Source organism: Dipodomys spectabilis, unplaced genomic scaffold, assembly GCF_019054845.1.
Source record: "Dipodomys spectabilis isolate Male_0828 unplaced genomic scaffold, ASM1905484v1 ptg000176l, whole genome shotgun sequence".
NCBI lineage: Eukaryota > Metazoa > Chordata > Mammalia > Rodentia > Heteromyidae > Dipodomys > Dipodomys spectabilis.
In genome coordinates this window covers 4,945,131-4,964,978 of record NW_024870853.1, presented here as the reverse complement: position 1 = coordinate 4,964,978, position 19,848 = coordinate 4,945,131, and the positions used below count along the sequence as shown (strand labels likewise).

The 19,848-nt window shown below is 41.5% G+C and overlaps 1 protein-coding gene across 3 annotated transcripts in view; it reads right to left on the bottom strand.

Moving 5' to 3' along the window:
- Ophn1 (oligophrenin 1) overlaps positions 1-19,848 on the bottom strand; it is a 299,051-nt gene that overhangs the window by 208,372 nt on the left and 70,831 nt on the right. For all 3 annotated transcript variants that reach the window (XM_042694942.1, XM_042694944.1, XM_042694943.1), the window contains exons 3-4: positions 13,296-13,391; positions 718-779 (exon numbers count right to left, since the gene is read on the bottom strand). In XM_042694942.1, coding sequence (XP_042550876.1) covers positions 718-779; positions 13,296-13,391 — 158 coding nt within the window. The remainder of the gene's footprint in view (positions 1-717; positions 780-13,295; positions 13,392-19,848) is intronic.

Below are 19,848 nucleotides of genomic sequence, written 5' to 3'. Positions count from 1 at the left end.
TGTAACATTTAAAGTGCTCAAAAATAGGCTTTGGTCTATTACTTTAAAAAAAGACATGCTCCAAGCCAGTGATTTGTGCCATAATTCTAGCTACTCAGGAAAGTCTGAGGCATGACAAGATATTTCAAATCCAACCCAGGCAAGCAAACTCAAAAGTCTCTTATCTCCAATTTACCAGTAAAAACAAGAAGTGAGGTATGCCTCAAGTGATAGATATCCAGTCTTGAACCAAAAACCTTTAGGGAAAGTACCCAGGCTCTGAAGTCAAGCCCTAGTACCAGCATGTACACACATGTGTGCATGTATGCACACACACAAACCAATAAATGTAAGGAAAAATAGACTTTAATAAAACAATCATTTGTCAGATACAAACAAAGCCCATATTAGTATTTCTGGCAGCAGAGAAACATTACTAAATAGATAAGTTGATTCGAAATACTAAAAACTACAAGTTTTGTGAACATATTCAAGCATACAATTTAAGCTCCTCTGAAATCTTTTGTAGCTGAAAGGAGTAACGATGAACTTCTCCCATCTATCTCCTCTACCAAATGCCAAATAGGCAATGTGAGAGCTTGAGTGAAATAACAGATCTATTAGTGAACATGAGGAAGCCATGAGTCAGGACTGACACAATAGAGAATCAAGGTCAGTGAAGACAGAAAAGAATCCCCAATACCAGCTCTGATCTCAGCAACAGGCTGAGTGACCTACCATCATCATCCTCTCGTTTTCAACTTCATTGAGCAATTCAGCAAATTCTTTGAAGGATTCAGCTGGTAAAAGAATAAAAGATAAAGCAAATTAATCATGGAAGTTGATAGATAAGAGGACAGAAATGGGTGCAACACAAAATAGGAACCAGTGCCTAAAGACATGAAATGAAAGCCAGATGCTGGTGGCTCTCACCTGTAATCCTAGCTACTCAGGAAGCTGAGAGCTGAGGATCTCAGTTAAAAGCCAGCCTGGGCAGGAAAGTCTGTGAGACTCTTATCTCCAATAAACCACTCAGAAAACTGGAAGTGGCTCTGTGACTCGAGTGGTAGAACACTTGCCTTGAGCTGAAGAGCTGAGGGACAGCACCTAGGACCAGAGTTCAAGCCCCATAAGCAAAAAGAAAAAACCATGAATTTATAAATCCACTAGGGAGATAGGTTTAGAGCCTAATGTTCTTGCTTATCTTTTTTGCTCAAGACTGGTACTCTACCACTTGAGCCATACCTCCGACTCCAGATTTTTGTTGGTTAGTTCATCTCCCGGAGGTCAATTTTTCCCTTCCTAAAAATAACTCCTGTCTCAAAGACTTGGGTGTTTTTTTTTTTGGTCCAGTCGTGGGGCCTGAACTCTGGGCCTGGGCACTGTCCCTCAGCTCTTCAGCTCAAGGCTAGTGCTCTACCACTTGAGCCACAGCGCCACTTCCGGCTTTTTTCTTTTTGCTTATGTGGTGCTGAGGAATCGAACCCAGGGCCTGAGGCATGCAAGACAAGCGCTCTACCACTGAGCCACCTTCCCAGCCCCTCAAAGACTTGTTTTAATGGTCAAATAAGCTAATAATGCCAGGTGTTGGTAGCTCACACCTATAATCCTAGCTACTCAGGAGGCTGAGATCTGAGGATCCCAGCTCAAAGCCAGCCTGAGCAGGAAAGTCCTGGAGACTCTCATCTCCAATTAACCACCAGAAAAACCAGAAGTGGCTCTGTGCCTCAAAGTGGTAAAGTATTAGCCTTGAGAGAAAAGGCTCAGGGACAGCTCACCCAGACTGAGTTCAAGCCCAATGTCCACAAAAGAAAAAAAGGTAGGAAGAAAATGGCCATGTAGCAGCCAAGAAGCCTGGAGCAGATCCTCCCTCTATAGCCCTAAGAGCCTGCTAACACCTTGATCCAAACTTCTAGCCTCCAGAAATGCATCTCTGGAAATGGAACATACAGATCTCTAAGCAGGAACCCAAGCAAAAGCTTGGACTAAAAAATTCAAATTCCAGCAGAAGATGGTGGTTTTCCTTCAAAAACTTCCCTTCAAAAAATTCCTAGTGGAATAATGAACCAAAACTTCTGGATACTGATTATGTGTTCTCTTGTCCTTGAACATGTACATGACTGAATGTATTAGCTAAAACTTCCATTTATGAGGGCTGGGAATGTGGCTTAGTGGTAGAGTGCTTGCCTAGCATGAATGAAGCCCTTGGTTCGATTCTTCAGTACCGCATACACAGAAAAAAAAACCCTGAAGTGGCACTGTGGCTCAAATGGTAAAGTGCTAGCCTTGAACTAAAGAAGCTCAAGGACAGTGTCCAGACCCTGAGTTCAAGCTCAAAGACTGGCAAAAAAAAAAAAAAAAACCAACTACCATTTATCAGCTCTCAAAAAAACTACAATTTAGGGGCTGGGAAGGTGGCTCAGTGGTAGAGCGCTCGCCTTGCATGCATGAGGCCCTGGGTTGGATTCCTCAGCACCACATAAGCAAAAAGAAAAAAGCCGGAAGTGGCTCTGTGGCTTAAGTGGTACAGCGCTAGCCTTGAGCTGAAGAGCTGAGGGACAGTGCCCAGGCCAAGAGTTCAGGCCACACGACTGGACCCCCCTCCCCAAAAAAAAAAGATATAAATATAGATATAGGTTCAGTTAAAGTTCCTTTTCATTTTGTCACATGAATTTCCACAATTTATTATTTTTATGCCCCCAGGAATATAATTCTTAACCTACTTTCGAATTCTTACTCTGTGGCATTTGGCCACAAAGAATACACTGTATTTATAGAGGGGGTGTAGCCATGAGCCAGTGGCTCACACCTGTAACCCTAGCTACTCAGGAGGCTGAGATCTGAGGATCAAGGTTCAAAGCCAGCCCAGGCAGGAAAGTCCGTGAGATTCTTATCTCATAGAAAACCGGAAGTGGTACTGTGGCTCAAGTGGTAGAATGCTAGCCTTGAGCTGAAGAGCTGAGGGACAGCACCCAGGCCCAGAGTTCAGGCCCCACGTCCAACAACATCAACAACAACAACAACAAAAAAAAAAAAAAAAAAAAAATGCTGAGTTCTGGCTGGGAACGTGGCTTGGTGGTAGAGTGCTTGCCTAGCATGCAGGAAGCCCTGGGTTTGATCCCTCAATAGCATATACACAGAAGAAGCTGGAAGTGGCACTATGGCTCAAGCAGTAGAGTACGAGCCTTGAGTAAAGAAGCTCTGGGACAGTGCCCAGGCCCTGAGTTAAAGCCCCAGGATTGGAGGGGGGGAAAAAAAAAAAGCAGCATGAAGTATATTTTCAAATGGTATCTGAATTACAGGAAAAGTAGTCTAGCTGACTTATGTAACTGTAACCCTTCTGTATATCACCTTTATAATAACAATAAAAATGCAGGGGCTGGGAAGGTGGCTCAGTGGTGGAGTGCTTGCCTTGCATGCCTGAGGCCCTGGGTTCGATTCCTCAGCACCACATAAGCAAAAAGAAAAAAGGCGGAGCCGGGCGCTGGTGGCTCAGGCCTGTAATCCTAGCTACTCAGGAGGCTGAGATCTGAGGATCGCGGTTCAAAGCCAGCCCGGGCAAGAAAGACCGTGAGACTCCTATCTCCAATAAACCACCAGAAAACCGGAAGTGGCACTGTAGCTCAAGTGGTAGAGCGCTCGCCTTGAGCTGAAGTGCTGAGGGACAGCGCCCAGGCCCAGAATTCAGGCCCCATGACCGGACCCAAACAAACAAACAAACAAACAAACAAAGCAACAAGTGTCGATGATGATGATGATGATGATGGGGGGGGGGGGGGGGGGGGGTAAATAGAGTCTCTCTTCATATAAGCCAGGCTGGCTTCAAATTTGTACTCTTCCTGTAATGGTTTCCCAAGTGCTGGGACTGTGAACATGTATGCTACCACACCTCACCAGCAAATTAACATTTTTTTTGCTGGTCCTGGGCTTGAACTCAGGGCCTTGACGCTGTCCCTGAGCCTCTTTGTATCAAGGCTAATGCTCTGCCACTTGAGGCGCAGCATCAGTTCCTGCTTTTTTGAGTAGTTTATTGGAGGTAAGAGGGCACAGGGACTTTTCTGCCCAGGCTAGCTTCAAACATCAATCCTCAGATCTCAGCTTCCTGCGTAGCTAGACGTGAGCCACCAGTGCCCAGCTCAAATTAGCATTATTTTTTTGTCATTTGTAAGGCTTGAAACTCAGGAGCTGGGTCCCTGGGCTCTTTTGCTCAAGGCTAGCACTCTACCAATTTGAGCCACAGCTCACTTCCGATTTTCTGTTGCTTAATTGGAGATAAGAGTCTCTCAGTGACTTTTCTACCCAGTTTGGCTTTGAACCATGATCCTCAAATCTCAGCCTCTTGAGTAGCCAGGATTACAGGCATGAGCCACCAGCGACTGGCTAAATTAACATTCTTTAACCAAGAAATCTTTTGCTAGATTTCTCCTCCTAGAAGAACTAAATAGGTAGTGCAGCATTTCTAACATGAAGGAAATGAGGTTCAGGGTCAAGACAGGACATGAGAGGAAGGCATTTGATTTCTCCCAAGGATTAAGTTACTGCATATATCCAGGGAAGCCAGGGAAGAATTGAGTTTATTCAAAAGTCAAGCTCAGCATATAGAAGATAAAAACCCTTCTCAGAAAGAGTGAGAAGGAAAAATGGAAATGTTTACTGAACTCCAGTCCCTATACATTTCATGCTAGAAAAGGAGTCAGAGAGAAATCATGGCTGATACTCTTGACATTTTCCCAGGAAAGATCAGTTTGCCTCTGAAGGAATGCAATAGGTATCATATTAAAACACTTCAAGGAAAAGATTAATTTCTTGAATTGTGAATGTTCCAGGATCCTGTCTGAGGGTTTAACCACCAAGGTAACTGAATAGCTACATGTTATTCAGTATTCCTAATTTAGCAGGGAGAAACCCAGTGTTCTTAGGGGGTAAGTAACTTGGTGGTCACACAAGTAGTGGATGACAAAGCTAATATTCAAATCCAGAGTTTTGCTGTGCACACTCATCTCTAGCCTCTGTTATACAGTCTACATCTCTCTAGGGAGAAGTAAGTAATTAACGATTAATGAAATAGCACTCCTCTAGATTACCATTGATAACACACATGGAGAAAAGCCAGAATTACCACATTTAGGCTTTTAACCTGATTTAAACATCAAGCGATACATATTTTAATCAAAACATTATAAGCAACATATTGGTATGTACAAATATTTACATTTTTATGCAGTTGTTAGAAATAAATTTAATGCCAGACATGGTGATTCCATCACTTGGGAGGCAGAGGCAGGAAGATTATGAGTTACCAGAGGATACAAAGTGAATTCGTCAGCCTGGAATACAAAGCAAGGCCCTGACTCAAAACACACAAAAAAATCAATTAAAAAAAATAAAGAATGAAGGCTTATAATTTTGCTGAGTCCAAAGTACACCATTTTCACTCTTATTGAGTGTATTTTTGGTTTCTTACATAAGAAACAATTTTTTTTCCCAGTCATGGTGCCTGAACTCTGGGCCTAGGCACTGTCCTTCAGCTCTTCAGCTCAAGGCTAGTGCTCTACCACTTGAGGCACAGCACCACTTCCAGCTTTTTCTGCTTATGTGGTGCTGAGGAATCGAACCCAGGGCCTCATGCATGCAAGGCAAGCACTCTACCACTGAGCCACCTTCCTAGCCCCTTAAGAAACAATTATTGAACCAAAGGGTATATAACTCAAGTGGTAGAGCACCAGGCCTGATTGGAAAAAGCCAAGTGAGGGAGTTCAAGTTCTAGTATTGGCACCAAAAATGAAAATAAAAAAAGAAACCATCCTAAGAGTCAAGTCCTTTAGATTTATACTTGTATATTTTCTTCTAAGTGAGTTAAAGGTTTTAGCTCTTATTCTTAGCAACTATATTAATTCTGAGTTTATTTTTGTATGTGATATGAGTCAAAAGTCCCAATTCACTGTTTTCGATGTGTCTATTCAGTGATCCAGGCACCATTTGTTAACAATTCTTTCCCTAATTGAACTGTCTTTGCACCTTTGTAAAAAAATCAATGGACCATAAATTAAGGGATGATTTCTAAACCAGTAATTCTATTGCACTGATAGCTATGTCTGGCCCTAAGCCAGTACCTCAGTCGTGATAAACATTACCTTTGTAATGACATTTGAAATGAGCAAGTGTGTATCCTTCAACTTTGTTCTTTTACAAAAGTGTTTACTAGTCTGGGCTTCCTGAATTTCCACATAAATTTTAAGTATCACCTTGAAATGAAAAAAAACAAAACAAAACCACGATGGCTGAGATTTTGGTTGTTATTGTGCTCGTTTTACATTACATGGTATTTTTGTAGAAACATTTTTGAGTTGATTTTTCTTTTGTGAAATAGTCATGTCTTTTCAGCTGTGGCATTAGACATTATTCTTTTGTGTGTGTGAGTGTTTCTATACTAGGGCTGGAATTCAGAGTCTCTAGCTCTTCCTTGGCTTTTTCACCCAAGGCTGGTGTTCCATTATTAAGCCACATCTTCACTACTAGCCTTTCACTGGCTAAAGGTAAGAGCTGAGTTTGTCTGCCTATGCTGGCAGACCTCAATCCTCAAGTCTCAGTTTCCTGAGTACCTAAGATTACAGGCATGAACCACCTGTGCCAGGTGGTAGTATTATTCTTGAATTCAAATGTTATCCGATGTTCCACACATACAAATGATCAATAGTGATGTGTCAACTGCAGTCATTTGAAGTCTTTGCCCATGTAGAGATAACTTTTATTTGGGCAATTGAAGCCATGGCTTTGAACTTGATAGGCAAACACTGTACCACTTGAGCCAGGTCTCCATACAGAGAGAGAGAGAGAGAGAGAGAGAGAGTGTATGTGTGTCGGTCGTGGGGCCTGAACTCTGGACCTGAGCACTGTCCCTCAGCTCTTCAGCTCAAGGCTAGGGTCCTACCACTTGAGCCACAGTGCCACTTCGGGCTTTATTTCTGCTTATGTGGTGCTGAGGAATCCAACCCAGGGCCTCATGCATGTGAGACAAGCATTCTACCACTGAGCCAATTTCCCAGCCCTCCCTCCAGTTTTTAAGTTTTAATCTGATCATTCTCTGAAGCATTCTTAGTCAGCCACAGACCAACATGCTTCATTATTAGTAAAGAAAGATTTCTCCAGAACCCCACAGAAAAGGACTATGACAGAAACCATTTGTACAAGCTCATGGTAACACCCATTGAAAAAATATAGGACACACCAACAAGCTAAGAATTTCCAGAACTCTAATGAATAACGAGCTAGAATTCTGTGATAGCTATGCTAGCTAAAGAACAAGAGCAAATCAGGACTGAATGAACTGATGAAGGTTGGTTGTTGACTTTATTTGGAATATTACTGCACTTTTAGTGCTCTACTTTTTTCATATATTAGGAAATCATTTCTCTTATTTTGTAGGCTCTCAATAACTCATAACAACTTAATAGACTATGCTTTTGTAACTTTAAATGTTCATAAATGGAATCTTATTCTCTCTTACAAATCCCCTCCTAGATTTAGAAACTCCTATTAAATAAATAAATATATATATATATATATATATATATATATATATATATATATATATATATATATATATATATATATATATATATATAACCATGAGATTAATTACTTGGAAATGCTTAATAAGTAACTATCCTATTTTTGCCAGCCCTGGGGCTTCAACTCAGGGTGCACAAGGCTAGCACTCTACTACTAGAGCCCACCACCGTTTTTTTCTGTTTATGTGGTACTAAGGAATTGAACCCAGGACTTCATGCATGCTAGGCAAGCACTCTACCACTAAGCTACATTCACAGGACTATTCATTTTTTAAGTGCTCTCCACAAAGATGCTGATTGATTCCTTCATTCTACATGGTATCTGGTATCTTCTTTTTTATTCACAAGACTTTGAAGCATTTGGATTATCTTTGACTTTGAGTTTCCTTGAGAGATGTATTTAAACAAGTCATTATTTTCACGATTACCTTTATGTCACCATCCTAAATTAAAATTAGTGATACCAGTGGCCAGACTCTCAGTAACACCATATATTCTCACCTGTCACATCTCCAAATGAAAAGTTAAGCTGGTATGTTAATCACTGTCTTTAACTTTCCCTTTTATTGTTTCAATTACTAACACAGATTCTACTCTAGGTCTAATAGTTCACACTTCTCCTCAATACCAGTGCTTTGAAGTAATTTTTCTTCCACTTGGACAATTTGAGCTATTGATAACCTCAATTGACTTTCTGTTTTTCCAGATGTTTCTTTTATTTACCTTGGATTACTTTTATTTACCTTGGATTAACAAAATGTTGTTAATAACAACCAAAAAAAGTTTCCCAGACTTGTCGGTCTATTCTGCCCAGGATCCTCAGATCTCAGCCTCCCGAGAAGCTAGGATTACTGCCATTGGCACCTGGTTGAAAGCAAAATCATTACTGAGAATTCACAGCTGAGTTGTAGCAATGAAAACCACAGTTCCAACCGTGCCATTAAACCCAACTCTTACTACTTGAAACACACCTCCAGTTTGCTGGTTGGCTGGAGGTAGCATCTCACAGACTTTTCTGTCTGGGTACGCTTCAAACCACAATCCTCAAATCTTAGCTTCCTGACTGACTAGGATTACAGGCATGAGTCACCAGAAACGGTATTTTAAATTTGGCTTGATTCCTAATATTTTTAAAGAGGCATGATGCTTCTGGATATATCATTCTAGTGAAGAATGAGATAATCTGGCTACACTAGAACCAATTCTTGCATGGCCACAATCACTGTAGTTCATTTGGAGATATTGCTTTAAAATAGACTGTCTTTTGCTGGTCACCACTGGCCCCAGTTGATTACTAACTGCAGGAGACAAAATATGAGTTGACAGCTGGACAGCCGGTTGACTCTGCGGATTTTCATCAGCTCTGGCAATGGAGCCTCTACACACCTGCCTGTTCTGAACTCAGTCCTCTTCCCTCTCTCCAGTCCCATTCAGTTACTTATAGCTGCAAGAAAGATGTTCTCATTCAGTACTTTTTCTGTGTCTTTCCCAACACTTCAGTCTTTCTTCAGAAATTCAACTCATACCAGAAGCCTTAGGCAAGCAAGGATTCTCAGCCATAACAATGAAGGAAGCATAGTCATTCTCGGTGTCAACCTGCACTTGCATAAACCCCAAAGTGAGGGTCTCCTTAAATCTCAGCTCTAGCCACTTGAAAGCCTCAAGCTGGCTCTGGAATGGACTCTGAAGTCAGTTCTCTTGAGAAGCCTTTCTGGCTTCCTCTGTCCATTACCTTCCTCTCAACACACACACACACACACACACACACACACACACACACACACAGAATCTGGATTAGGCACTACCACATGCTTACCTCTACCACAGTACTTAGCACATGATATTGGAAGTAATTGTCTATTTCCCCAGCTACCTCCTTCCTGTATATGAGTTCCTTCCAGGCAGATGTGCACTGTGTCTCTGAAACCTTGGTCTATGGCACTTAGTAGACTCTCCATCTCTTTCCAAATGAACAAATAAATGCCTTTCATTAAAGATTTGAAGCTGATTCTCTTAAGCTCATTTGGCAATCATTCTTCTTTAGAGCTGCTGGGACTATTTTGGAATAGTCATTTGTCTAAAGCTCTTCTTCAAATTTATCTAATTGATAACATGGTTTATAGGTAATCATTAAAAATGTGTTGAATGACCCAATTGAGCTTTTTAAATTTTTTTTGTTATTAGAAAGGTGATATACACAGTAGTTACGGTTACATAAGTCAGGTAATGAGCACATTTCATCTTGGACAATGTCACCCCTTCTGTCACTCCCAGTTTTTCCTTCCAGTCCCCAACCATAAATTGTATAGTTCATTTTCAAATTAGTGTCTAGTGAGTACCACTGACACATTTCTTCACTTTGTCCCCCCCACTTCCATGCCCTCCTTACCCCAAAACAGAGATAAAGGAACAAACAAGACAAAAAGAAACAAAAAACCTCTTGTTTCCATTTCCTGCAGTTCATTCAATTGAGCTTTAAGAGACACCTGTTCCAGTGATATACCTGTTACTATCCAGATGTTGGAACCTTCCACAACCAGTTCCCTAACACTGGTCTCAGTCTCTCTCTCTCTCTCTCTCTCTCCCTTTTCCTATTCCTCTCCCTCTCTCCCCTTCCCCCCTTCCTTCCCATCTTCCTATTAGTTTATGGGAATGTAGTCAGTATGCACTCTAACAGTATCATCTTCTTTTCCTCTTTCAATCTGCAAGTTTCATTCTTCAAGAAAATTCTTCCTTGAAAATCCAATATAAACATCTTCTTCGTTTGAACTTGGGTTTGTGGGAGAGTTTGAGGACCCAAAAGCACAGTTTAAAAGAGCATGAATTGTGCCATAGAGGTCCATTATGCCCACTGACACCATGATGACTGTACAACCAGTCCATCAGGACCCTGGGCTCCACAACTCCACTTTTAAGATTCCAATTCTTTTGGACTAAGCAAGTCCTGAGACTGGTTCAATATGTCTAGTTGTTTCTGATACAAAGCTCTATTAGAAATAACTGAACCAGGGGCTGAAGACCTGGCTCAAGTGGCAGAGTACCTGCTTAGCAAGCATAATTCCTTGAGTTCAAACCCTAGTACTATTAAGGAAAAAAAAAGAAACAGAAGTAGACAATTTTTAAGGGTCCAGCTATCAGAGACATTTTATAATTCTGTGTTTTCCTTTCATAGCTAATTTGACTAGCATAATTTCAAATGAATGTCTCTTCTCTCAAGTGAGTATCTATCACCTTCCTAAAGGATAGATCAGCATTATGTGGTATATATGATATAACAACTATTACTTTTTATATGAATTACTGAACTATAGTAACTGAATTATTGAGCACCAAGTACATACCAGACACTGAGCTACCTGATTTATATATACTCATGCATAGGCATTATTTCATCCATTCTTCATGGCCCCAAGAAGCAGATTATATCCCCCACTTGACAGAAGAGGGAAATAAAGGCTCAATGATTCCAAAAAACATTGCCAAGATCCCATAGCTAACAAATAAAGCTCAAATCAGAAGCAGATACAAGACTCCATAAACACAATAAAAAATGTAAAAAGACTCCATTAAAAAGGTAAAAAGACTCCATAAACATGTGTGTTTTCTTTGGCTACTCAGCCCCATAGGGAGAAAGAAAAGGCCAGGAAGTGCCAATTGAAGTACAGATGTCTTGCTCTAGGGCAATGGCAAATGTCACGGTCTGCGAAATGAGACATGGTCTGTCCCTATTAGACATGAAAAAGTCAAGGGCAATTCCTACAGCTGATCTCCAAGGATAGGACCTCTTCACAGAAGCCTTGAGCTTTCAGGCTTTTCCCAAAGGCTACTGAATCACAGCCATCTCTGCTGAAAAATTCCCTACAACAGACTTCATGTTTCTGAGTTAAGTCTTTCTTTTTCTTGCCAGGCCTGGGGCTTGAACTCAGGGCCTTGGCTCTGTCCCTGAGCTCCTTTTGCTCAAGGCGAGAGCTCTACCACTTGAGCCACAGCACCCCTTCTGGTTTTTTTCTGTTTATGTGGTACTGAGAAATTTAACCCAGGTTTTATGCATGCTAGGCAAGCACACTACCACTAAGCCACATTCCCAGCCTGAGTTAACTCTTGAAGAAGCCCATTATGGGGAAAGGCCCCGTGAGCATATAATGAGAAATCTCAAAGCTCAGATCCAAGTATCTTCCTAACTGTGCATGCACCTTGTCTCTGGAAAAACACTGGTGCATGCAGTGAAGGAATGCCAGTCGTATTGGTTCCTGAAGGGCAAGGTCCAATGGACACGCAGAACAATGGTTCTTTCCCAACATAGCCTCCAAGTAGGCCTGCAGGATTTCTTCTCAAAGCCTCCAAAGAATATCCATTTCAACAGCTGGAGCACTGGCTCTTCCTCTTATTGCCACCTCTAGTCCCAGCTTTCAACATGACCAGTTGAACAAGCACAGTGGAAAAAACATCACTGTTCTGTCATCATTCATGGAGTCAGTTCCCTTAGAACAATGGGAAGACAATCCTCTGTTTGTATCTGAGGTTGACAGATAAAGATGTCACAACCAATAGTATGCCAAGGAATCTGGCAGTGCTGGTGAGTCATTTTCATTTGGTGTATAAGTCATTATGTTCAAGTGCACATATTTCTTTTTTCCTTGACTGATTTGCACTATCATTTGCAGTAAGGTTCAGAGGGGGTGAGTTTGAAGCAAAAAGTTCAACAGGAAGGATGAGGCAAATGGGGACCTGTTCATCAGATGCTTCAACAGCGAAAGTCGGAATTTATGGAGCGGAAGGTACATACACCTGAAGGCTGACATTCACAGGCAGAAGAACTGCTACATTAAGAGAAATGCACAGGGGGCTGGGAAGGTGGCTCAGTGGTAGAGCGCTTGCCTTGCATGCCTGAGGCCCTGGGTTCATTTCCTCAGCACCACATAAGCAGAAAAAAAAAAAAGCCGGAAGTGGCGCTGTGGCTCAAGTGGTAGAGCACTTGCCTTGAGCTGAAGCTGAGGGACAGTGCCCAGGCCCAGAGTTCAAGCCCCATGACTGACAACAAACAAACAAACAAATAAATAACCATGCCAAGTGCTGGTGTGATTCACGCCTATAATCCCACCTACCCAGGAGGCTGGGATCTGAGGATCATGGCTCAAAGCCAGTCCAGGCAGGAAAGTCTAAGTGATCTAATGTCCAATTAGCCAGCAAAAACATCAAAAGTAGAGGAAGTGGAACTGCGGCTTAAGTGGTAGCGTGCTAGCCTTGAGCACAAAGAGACTCAGGGACAGTGCCCAGACCCTGACTTCATGCCCCAGACCAGCAAAAAAAAAAAAAAAACTATATAAAAATCAGAAGTGGAACTCTGGTTCAAGTGGTAGAGCACCAGCCTTGAAAAAAGACCAAGCAGAGAATATGAGGCCCTGAGTTCAAGCCCCATTACTTGCATGAACACACACACACACACACACACACACACACACACACACACACACACACACACACACACACACACACACACACACACAATATCACTGTATCTTTTAGGAAAATACAAATGTTCATATATTTGCTGATTTAAAGCAAAGTCCCCCTGCTGATTGACTGCAGCAGAGGCCTCAGTGGTCCTTAGGAGAACTTAATCAGTTGTATAGGAAGATAACAAGGGCAGCAGCCCCAATCCTTCCTATGCAGGTACTGGAACAAGAGGGAGGCACATATCCAGGGAGCTGCATAGTGTCAGTCAGGAGATGCATGTCCACTTACCGATATTAATCTCATCATCAGTCAGAGTGTCCCCAATGAAGTCAAACTGGAACGAATGCAGTGTCTGGGAAAACTTCTGAACAGCAGAGGAATAATCTGCAAAGGGAAAGGACAGGGGACATAGAAAGTCAACACAGTTTCTACATGGATTTTATGTCACTAAGGGCAGACAGGAGGATCTGGAAGGGCTGAGTGCTCAGAGTGGGTGGCAAGTTGTTTTTCATGAATTTACATGAAGAAAGCCCAAGAAACTACAAATACTAGTTAAAGAAGTGTTGGAGGCATGCCTGTAATCCTACAGACTCAGAAGCTGAGATCTGAGGATCACAACCCAGAGCCAGCCAGGGCAGTAAAGTCCATGAGACTCTTATCTCCAATTAAACCAGCAAAAGTAAGGAGTGGAGCTATGGCTCATGTTGTAAAGTGCCTGCCTTTAGTGAAATAGCAAAGGATCAGCACCCATGGGTTGAGTTCAAGCCCCAGTACCAGTACAAAATAAATAAGGAAACACAAAGCAAGTGAGATTGGTTTAGTGACGTCCTTCTTAAAGTGACAGGACACTTTTTAATCCTCAGTCCCTTTCCTCCCTGTCCTCTACCCAATGGTAGAATCTATTTCCTTGTATTCATTCAAAGGCCCTTCCCATAACCACCTGGGTAGCACCAGGAAACATTACACACTAATCACATAGTAGCCTATATTTGGGTAAAAGTCTGACAGAGAACTGATTTAGTTTCTTCAGTGTTTACCATGGTCCCTAGCCTAAAGCAGTAATGAATGGAAATGAATCAGGTGCACCTAGTCAGATAAACGCTTTTCTTTGTAAATAACTCTGAACTTTCATTGTAAAAGCTCTCTATAGGTATAAAATTAAATCACATACAGGGCTGATATGGTGGTACATACTTATATAATACCAAATATTCAGGGAGCAGACATAGGAGAATCACAGTTTGATACCTAGCCCAGGCAAAAAGTCTGCAATACCCTATCTCAATAGTCAAGTCAGGTGTACAGATGCATGGCTGTGATGCACTGTACTCTACAGGTGGAAGCAAGAAGATCTTGGTCCAAGGCTGGACAAAACAAAATCGTAAGACTCTATCTAAAAAATAGAAGTAAAAGCAAAGAGGTTGGACGAAGTGGCTAAATGGTATAATATTTGCCTAGCAAGCAGAAGGCTAAGTCCAAACCCCAGCATCAAAACAATAAATTAAAATAAATTTAGAGAAAACTTACCACTAATGAACATTTTAAAATATTACTGTGAAGAAGAGGCCCAAGTAAACTCTTATTCCTGTCTACTCTGTACATCGCGCACACACGCGCACACACACACATACACACACACATTCTCTCTCTCTCTCTCTCTCTCTCTCTCTCTCTCTCTCTCTCTCTCTCTCTCTCTCTCTCTCTCTCTCTCTCTCTCTCTCCCCCTCTCCCTCTCCCCCTCCCCCAGCTCTCTCTGTCTTTCTCCAAACCTGCTAAGGTAGAAACTTCTAAAAATACAATATTAAGAAGATCCACACATTCCCAGGAATTCAGCTAGCCCTTGAACCATTTAGGAAACTCAAGCTTACTAATCCCTTTTAGTTTCTCTGTCCTCCTCCTTCTTTGGTTCCCTGGTTTCACTGTCCACCTCCTCTGGCAGAAGAAGGCTAGCTGAGCCTCAGCAGAGGTAACAAGGCTGGCCAAATACTGCTCTCCAGCATAGCACATAACACATGGCCAGGCATTTGGTTGGGACAGATGACAGGCCAAGACTCTTGAGACCATTTGGTCTAGGTTCCATTTTCAACAGTCTTGTTATGAGAATTTCGAGTCTTGACTCTTTGAACACATCGCTGAAAGGACTGGTAATAATACAAACATAATACCATCATAATAAGGTTTTACAGAGTTCAGGAATTGTAGATCTGTTGAGGAACATGTTTGACAATTACTATGCTCTACAATCATACCTTACAGTCCTACACATGTAGGCTGAATGCACAGCACAGGAGAAGCCATCCTTCCAATCTGTCTATATTTCATCAGGAAAAGATCACAAACCAAGCATCCGCAGGTAGCAGAAAACCAGGGCAGCCCTGAATCCCCATCTTTGTTATGTTCACAAAGATGAAAATAATGAAAATAAAAATATTCATTACTACACAGGACTGGTAGCTCATGCCTGTAATCCTGGGTACTCAGGAGGCTGAGATATGAGGTTTACAGTTCAGCCAGCCTAGGCAGGAAAATCTCAGAGACTCTCATCTCCAATGAACCAACAAAAAGCTAGAAGTAGGGCTGGGTGTAGCTCAATGGTAAAGCACTACCTAGCAAGTGCAACCTCTAGGGAGCATTCACTAGTACCAAACAGGGAAAGACAAAAATATATAAAATTAAAAGATCCAGAAGTAGAGATGTGGTTCAAGTAGCAGAGTACCATCCTTGAGGGAAAAAGCCAAGGGACAGCACCTAGGCCCTGAGTTTAAGTCCCAGTACCAGTACAAAACATAAACACACACTTACAAAGGAAAGAAGAGAATTTAACTCCTAATTTGTTTCCAATTAAATAGAAGAAAAGTACTAGCAAGCCATGAATGGAATGTTATCTACATGTACGATAATGTATGTGTCCCCATGTTAAACAAAATCCCTTCGTTTATATGAAGTTTTTAATTGGGAGGGAGGAAGCTGAAGTATTTGGGTTTCTATATGACTCACAATCTGACCAAAGCAACTCATCTGAAGCCTGTTACACAATGCAAATGCCTAGGGATCACCAGACTTCGTGGTTTTGATTGCTTTCTGGCAAGGAAGAAAAAGATATGGCTCTTTATGCTTATGAACAGATTTCTTTCTATGAATCCTCGTATTAGGCGAAATGGAATTGATGACTTTGTTAGTTATTTATGACTATTTTAGTTTAAATGGAACTGGTTGTGTGTATAACCAAGGCAGATCACTATGTCTAGAGTGCTAGTCTTGGCTTTGGGAGCAAATCAGCTTTGTGGATTTACATAAACTATCTTCTTCCAGCCTTCATTCGAAAAATGGGAAAAAAAAATATCAATTGTTTTCCAGCTACTGAAATTTGTCTTTGGCCACAATTGTAAATAGAGGATCATATCCTCTACCTCAAAGGATTATGGGGAGATCAAAATAAGATGATTTCACAAAGTGTTTTAAAAATAATTTTATGACAAGTGCAGTAGCTCATACCTCTAATCCCAGATACTGAGGGGGGAAAGAAAAGGAGGATCACCATTTCAAGCCAACTTGTACAAAAAGTTAAAAAGACCCCATGTCAACAGAAAAGGCTGTCATACTAGTCATGGGATGAAAAGCAGAAACAAGATTGGGGTCCAGGCTGGTCTAGGCAAAAGTGAGCATAAAAGGCTCACAGAATGGCTTGGGTAGGGACTGGGAAGGTGGCTCAGTGGTAGAATGCTTGCCTTGCATACCTGAGGTCCTGGGTTTGATTCCTCAGCACCACATAAGCAAAAAGAAAAAAGCCGGAATTGGTGCTGTAGCTCAAAGTGGTGGAGCGCTAGCCTTGAGTTGAAGAGCTGAGGGACAGCGTTCAGGCCCCACGACCAGACCCCGCCCCCCCCAAAAAAAGAATGGCTTGGGTAATAGCAATGGCTTACTAAGTATAAAAACTTGAGTTCATAGCCTAGTACTGCCAAAAAGAAAATTATACAAATAAGTATGGCTAAAGCTGAAGGGAAAAATATCTATTTCTGCAATAATAAAAACAACACTAGAGAGAATAACCGAACAGTCAGTAAGGAAGCATTTTCCAGGACAATGTGTTAAGACATGAAAAATGTTAATTTTTTTTTTTTTTGGGGGGGGGTCCGCTTATGGGGCCTGAACTCTGGGCCTGGGCACTGTCCCTCAGCTCTTCAGCTCAAGTCTAGCGCTCTACCACTTGAGCCACAGCGCCACTTCCGGTTTTTCTCTTTTTGCTTATGTGGTGCTGAGGAATCGAACCCAGGGCCTCAGGCATGCAAGGCAAGCGCTCTACCACTGAGCCAACTTCCCAGCCCGAAAAATGTTAAATTTAAAACATTAAAATCACTGGTGGCTCACACCTGTTACCCTAACTATTCAGGAGGCTGAGATCTGAGGATCATGGTTCAAGGCCAGTCTGGGCAGGAAAGTCTATGAGATCTTTATTTCTAATAAACTACTCAGAAAAGACACTGAGGCTCAAATGGTAGAGCACTAGCCTTGAATAAAAAGAAACTCAAGGAGGCTCCCATCCCTACCCACAAGTTGAGGATCTCAGCTGAGACCTAGAGGATCTAAGTTCGAAGTCTGCATAGGAAGACAAATATGTGAGATTTTGCTCTAATTAACCAGCAAAAAGCTAGACAAGGCAAGGCTCAAGTGGTAGTGACAGCCATGAAAGAAAAAGCTTAGAAAGGGCATGGAGCCCTGAATTCAAGCCTCAGTACCAGCACACATATTTTTGAAAAAGAAAGGAAAGCCGGGCGCTGGTAGCTCACACCTGTAATCCTAGCTACTCAGGAAGCTGAGATCTGAGGATTGCAGTTCAAAGCCAGCCTGGGTAGAAATGGCCTTGAGACTCTTATCTCCAATAAACCACTAGAAAACCAGAAGTGGCGCTGTGACTCAAGTGGTAGAGCACTCGCCTTGAGCTAAAGACCTGAGGGATAGCGCCCAAGCCCAGAGTTCAAGCCCTACAACCTATAAAAAAAAGAAAAGAAAAGAAAAGAAAGAAAAAAAAAGGAAAAAATTTCTTAATAAAAAAAAAAACAGAAGACAGCATTCTCAACATGACAAAGGCTTGGTATGAAAAAAAAAATCATATAGCTGACGTCATACTCAGTGATCCAAGTCGAAAGAATTCCCCTTAACATGAAGAATAAAGTAGGAGTTTTACTCTGTTTACATCACCTCTGTTCAACATAAGTTCGAACCAAGGCAATAAGACAAGAAATTCAAGTTGGAAAGGAAGAAGTAAAGTTATGTTTGCAGACACTATGAACTTGCATACATAATCCTAAAGATTCACAAAACTATTAAAGCTAATAAATTTAGCAAATACACAAAACACAAACACAAAAACTGGCATGCATTAACAATGAATAATTTGAAAAGAAAATTGAGAGAATAACTCCATTTATAACAGTGTAACTAAATCATCTGGCATAAAGTGAACAAAGGAGCAAGATTTACACACTGAAAAACAGAACACTGATGAAATCTGTAAAGAAGACATAAATAAAGATTTCAATGGTTATATATTGGAGACATCATATTATTAAGATAAAAACATAATATTATTAAGAAAAACGTAATCTATAGCTGGGCATGGTAGAACATTCCTGTAATCTCAGTACCCAGAAGGCTGTGACAGGAAGATTAAAAAATTCAAGATCAGGTTGGGCTACACAGTAAGTCTGAGGAAGGCCAGCCTAAGAAACATAGCAAGATCTTGTCTCCAAAGTAAGAAATCTACAGACTCAATGCAAATCCATGGTTATCCTACATGTTTTTTTTGTTTTGTTTTGTTTTTCCTACAAATAGAAAAGTCTATCCTAAAATTCAGATGTAATCTCAAGGGACCCCAATAGACAAAACAATCTGAAAATAGAAACAAAGTTGGAAGTATCACACTTCCTGATTTGAAAACTTAAAACAAAGGTATTATAATGAAACAAACATGGCACCTGCATTCAGGACACAAAAGAACAGGACAAAGAACAGAAATGACTCCTAGGTCAATTGACTTTCAATAAGGCTGCTAAGACTCTTCCCTACAGAAAGCTCTTTTTTTGGAACTATTGCTGCTGTGTAAACTGAATGTCTACATGCCAAAATGTGAAGTTGGACACTTTCCTAACCATTCAAAATACATCAAACTTCTAATTCTATGAGCTATAACTCTATAATTCTATAACTCTAAAAAGCTATAATTCTATGAGCTACAAAATTCTCAAAAGAAACTATATGGAAAACCTCTATAACAACAAGTTTTTAGCTATAAATACCAAAAGCTTACTAACATCAAAGGTAAAAATAGATGAAACTGGACTTCATAAAACTAGAAACTACTGGGCAGCTAGGCCTGATGATAAATAACCGTAATTCCAGCACTTGAGGGGCAAAAGGCACGATGATAGCAAGTTACAGTACTGGACTACACAGTCAGTTCTCGGCTACCTGGGCTACATATCAACATCCTGTCTTTAAACAAACACCCTTAAAAAAGAATAATATAGGGCTGGGAAGGTGGCTCAGTGGTAAAGCGCTTGCATTGCATGCATGAGGCCCTGGGTTTGATTCCTCAGCACCACATAAGCAAAAAGAAAAAAGCCGGAAGTGGCACTGTGGCTCAAGTGGTAGAGCACTAGCCTTGAGCTGAAGAACTGAGGGACAGGGCCCAGGCCCAGAGTTCAGGCCCCACGACCGGACCTCCCCCCCCCCCCCCCCCGCCCCTGTCCCCGAAAAAAAGAAGAATATAGGGCTGGGAAGGTGGCTCAGTGGTAGAGTGCTTGCCTTGCATGCCTGAGGCCCTGGGTTTGATTCCTTAGCA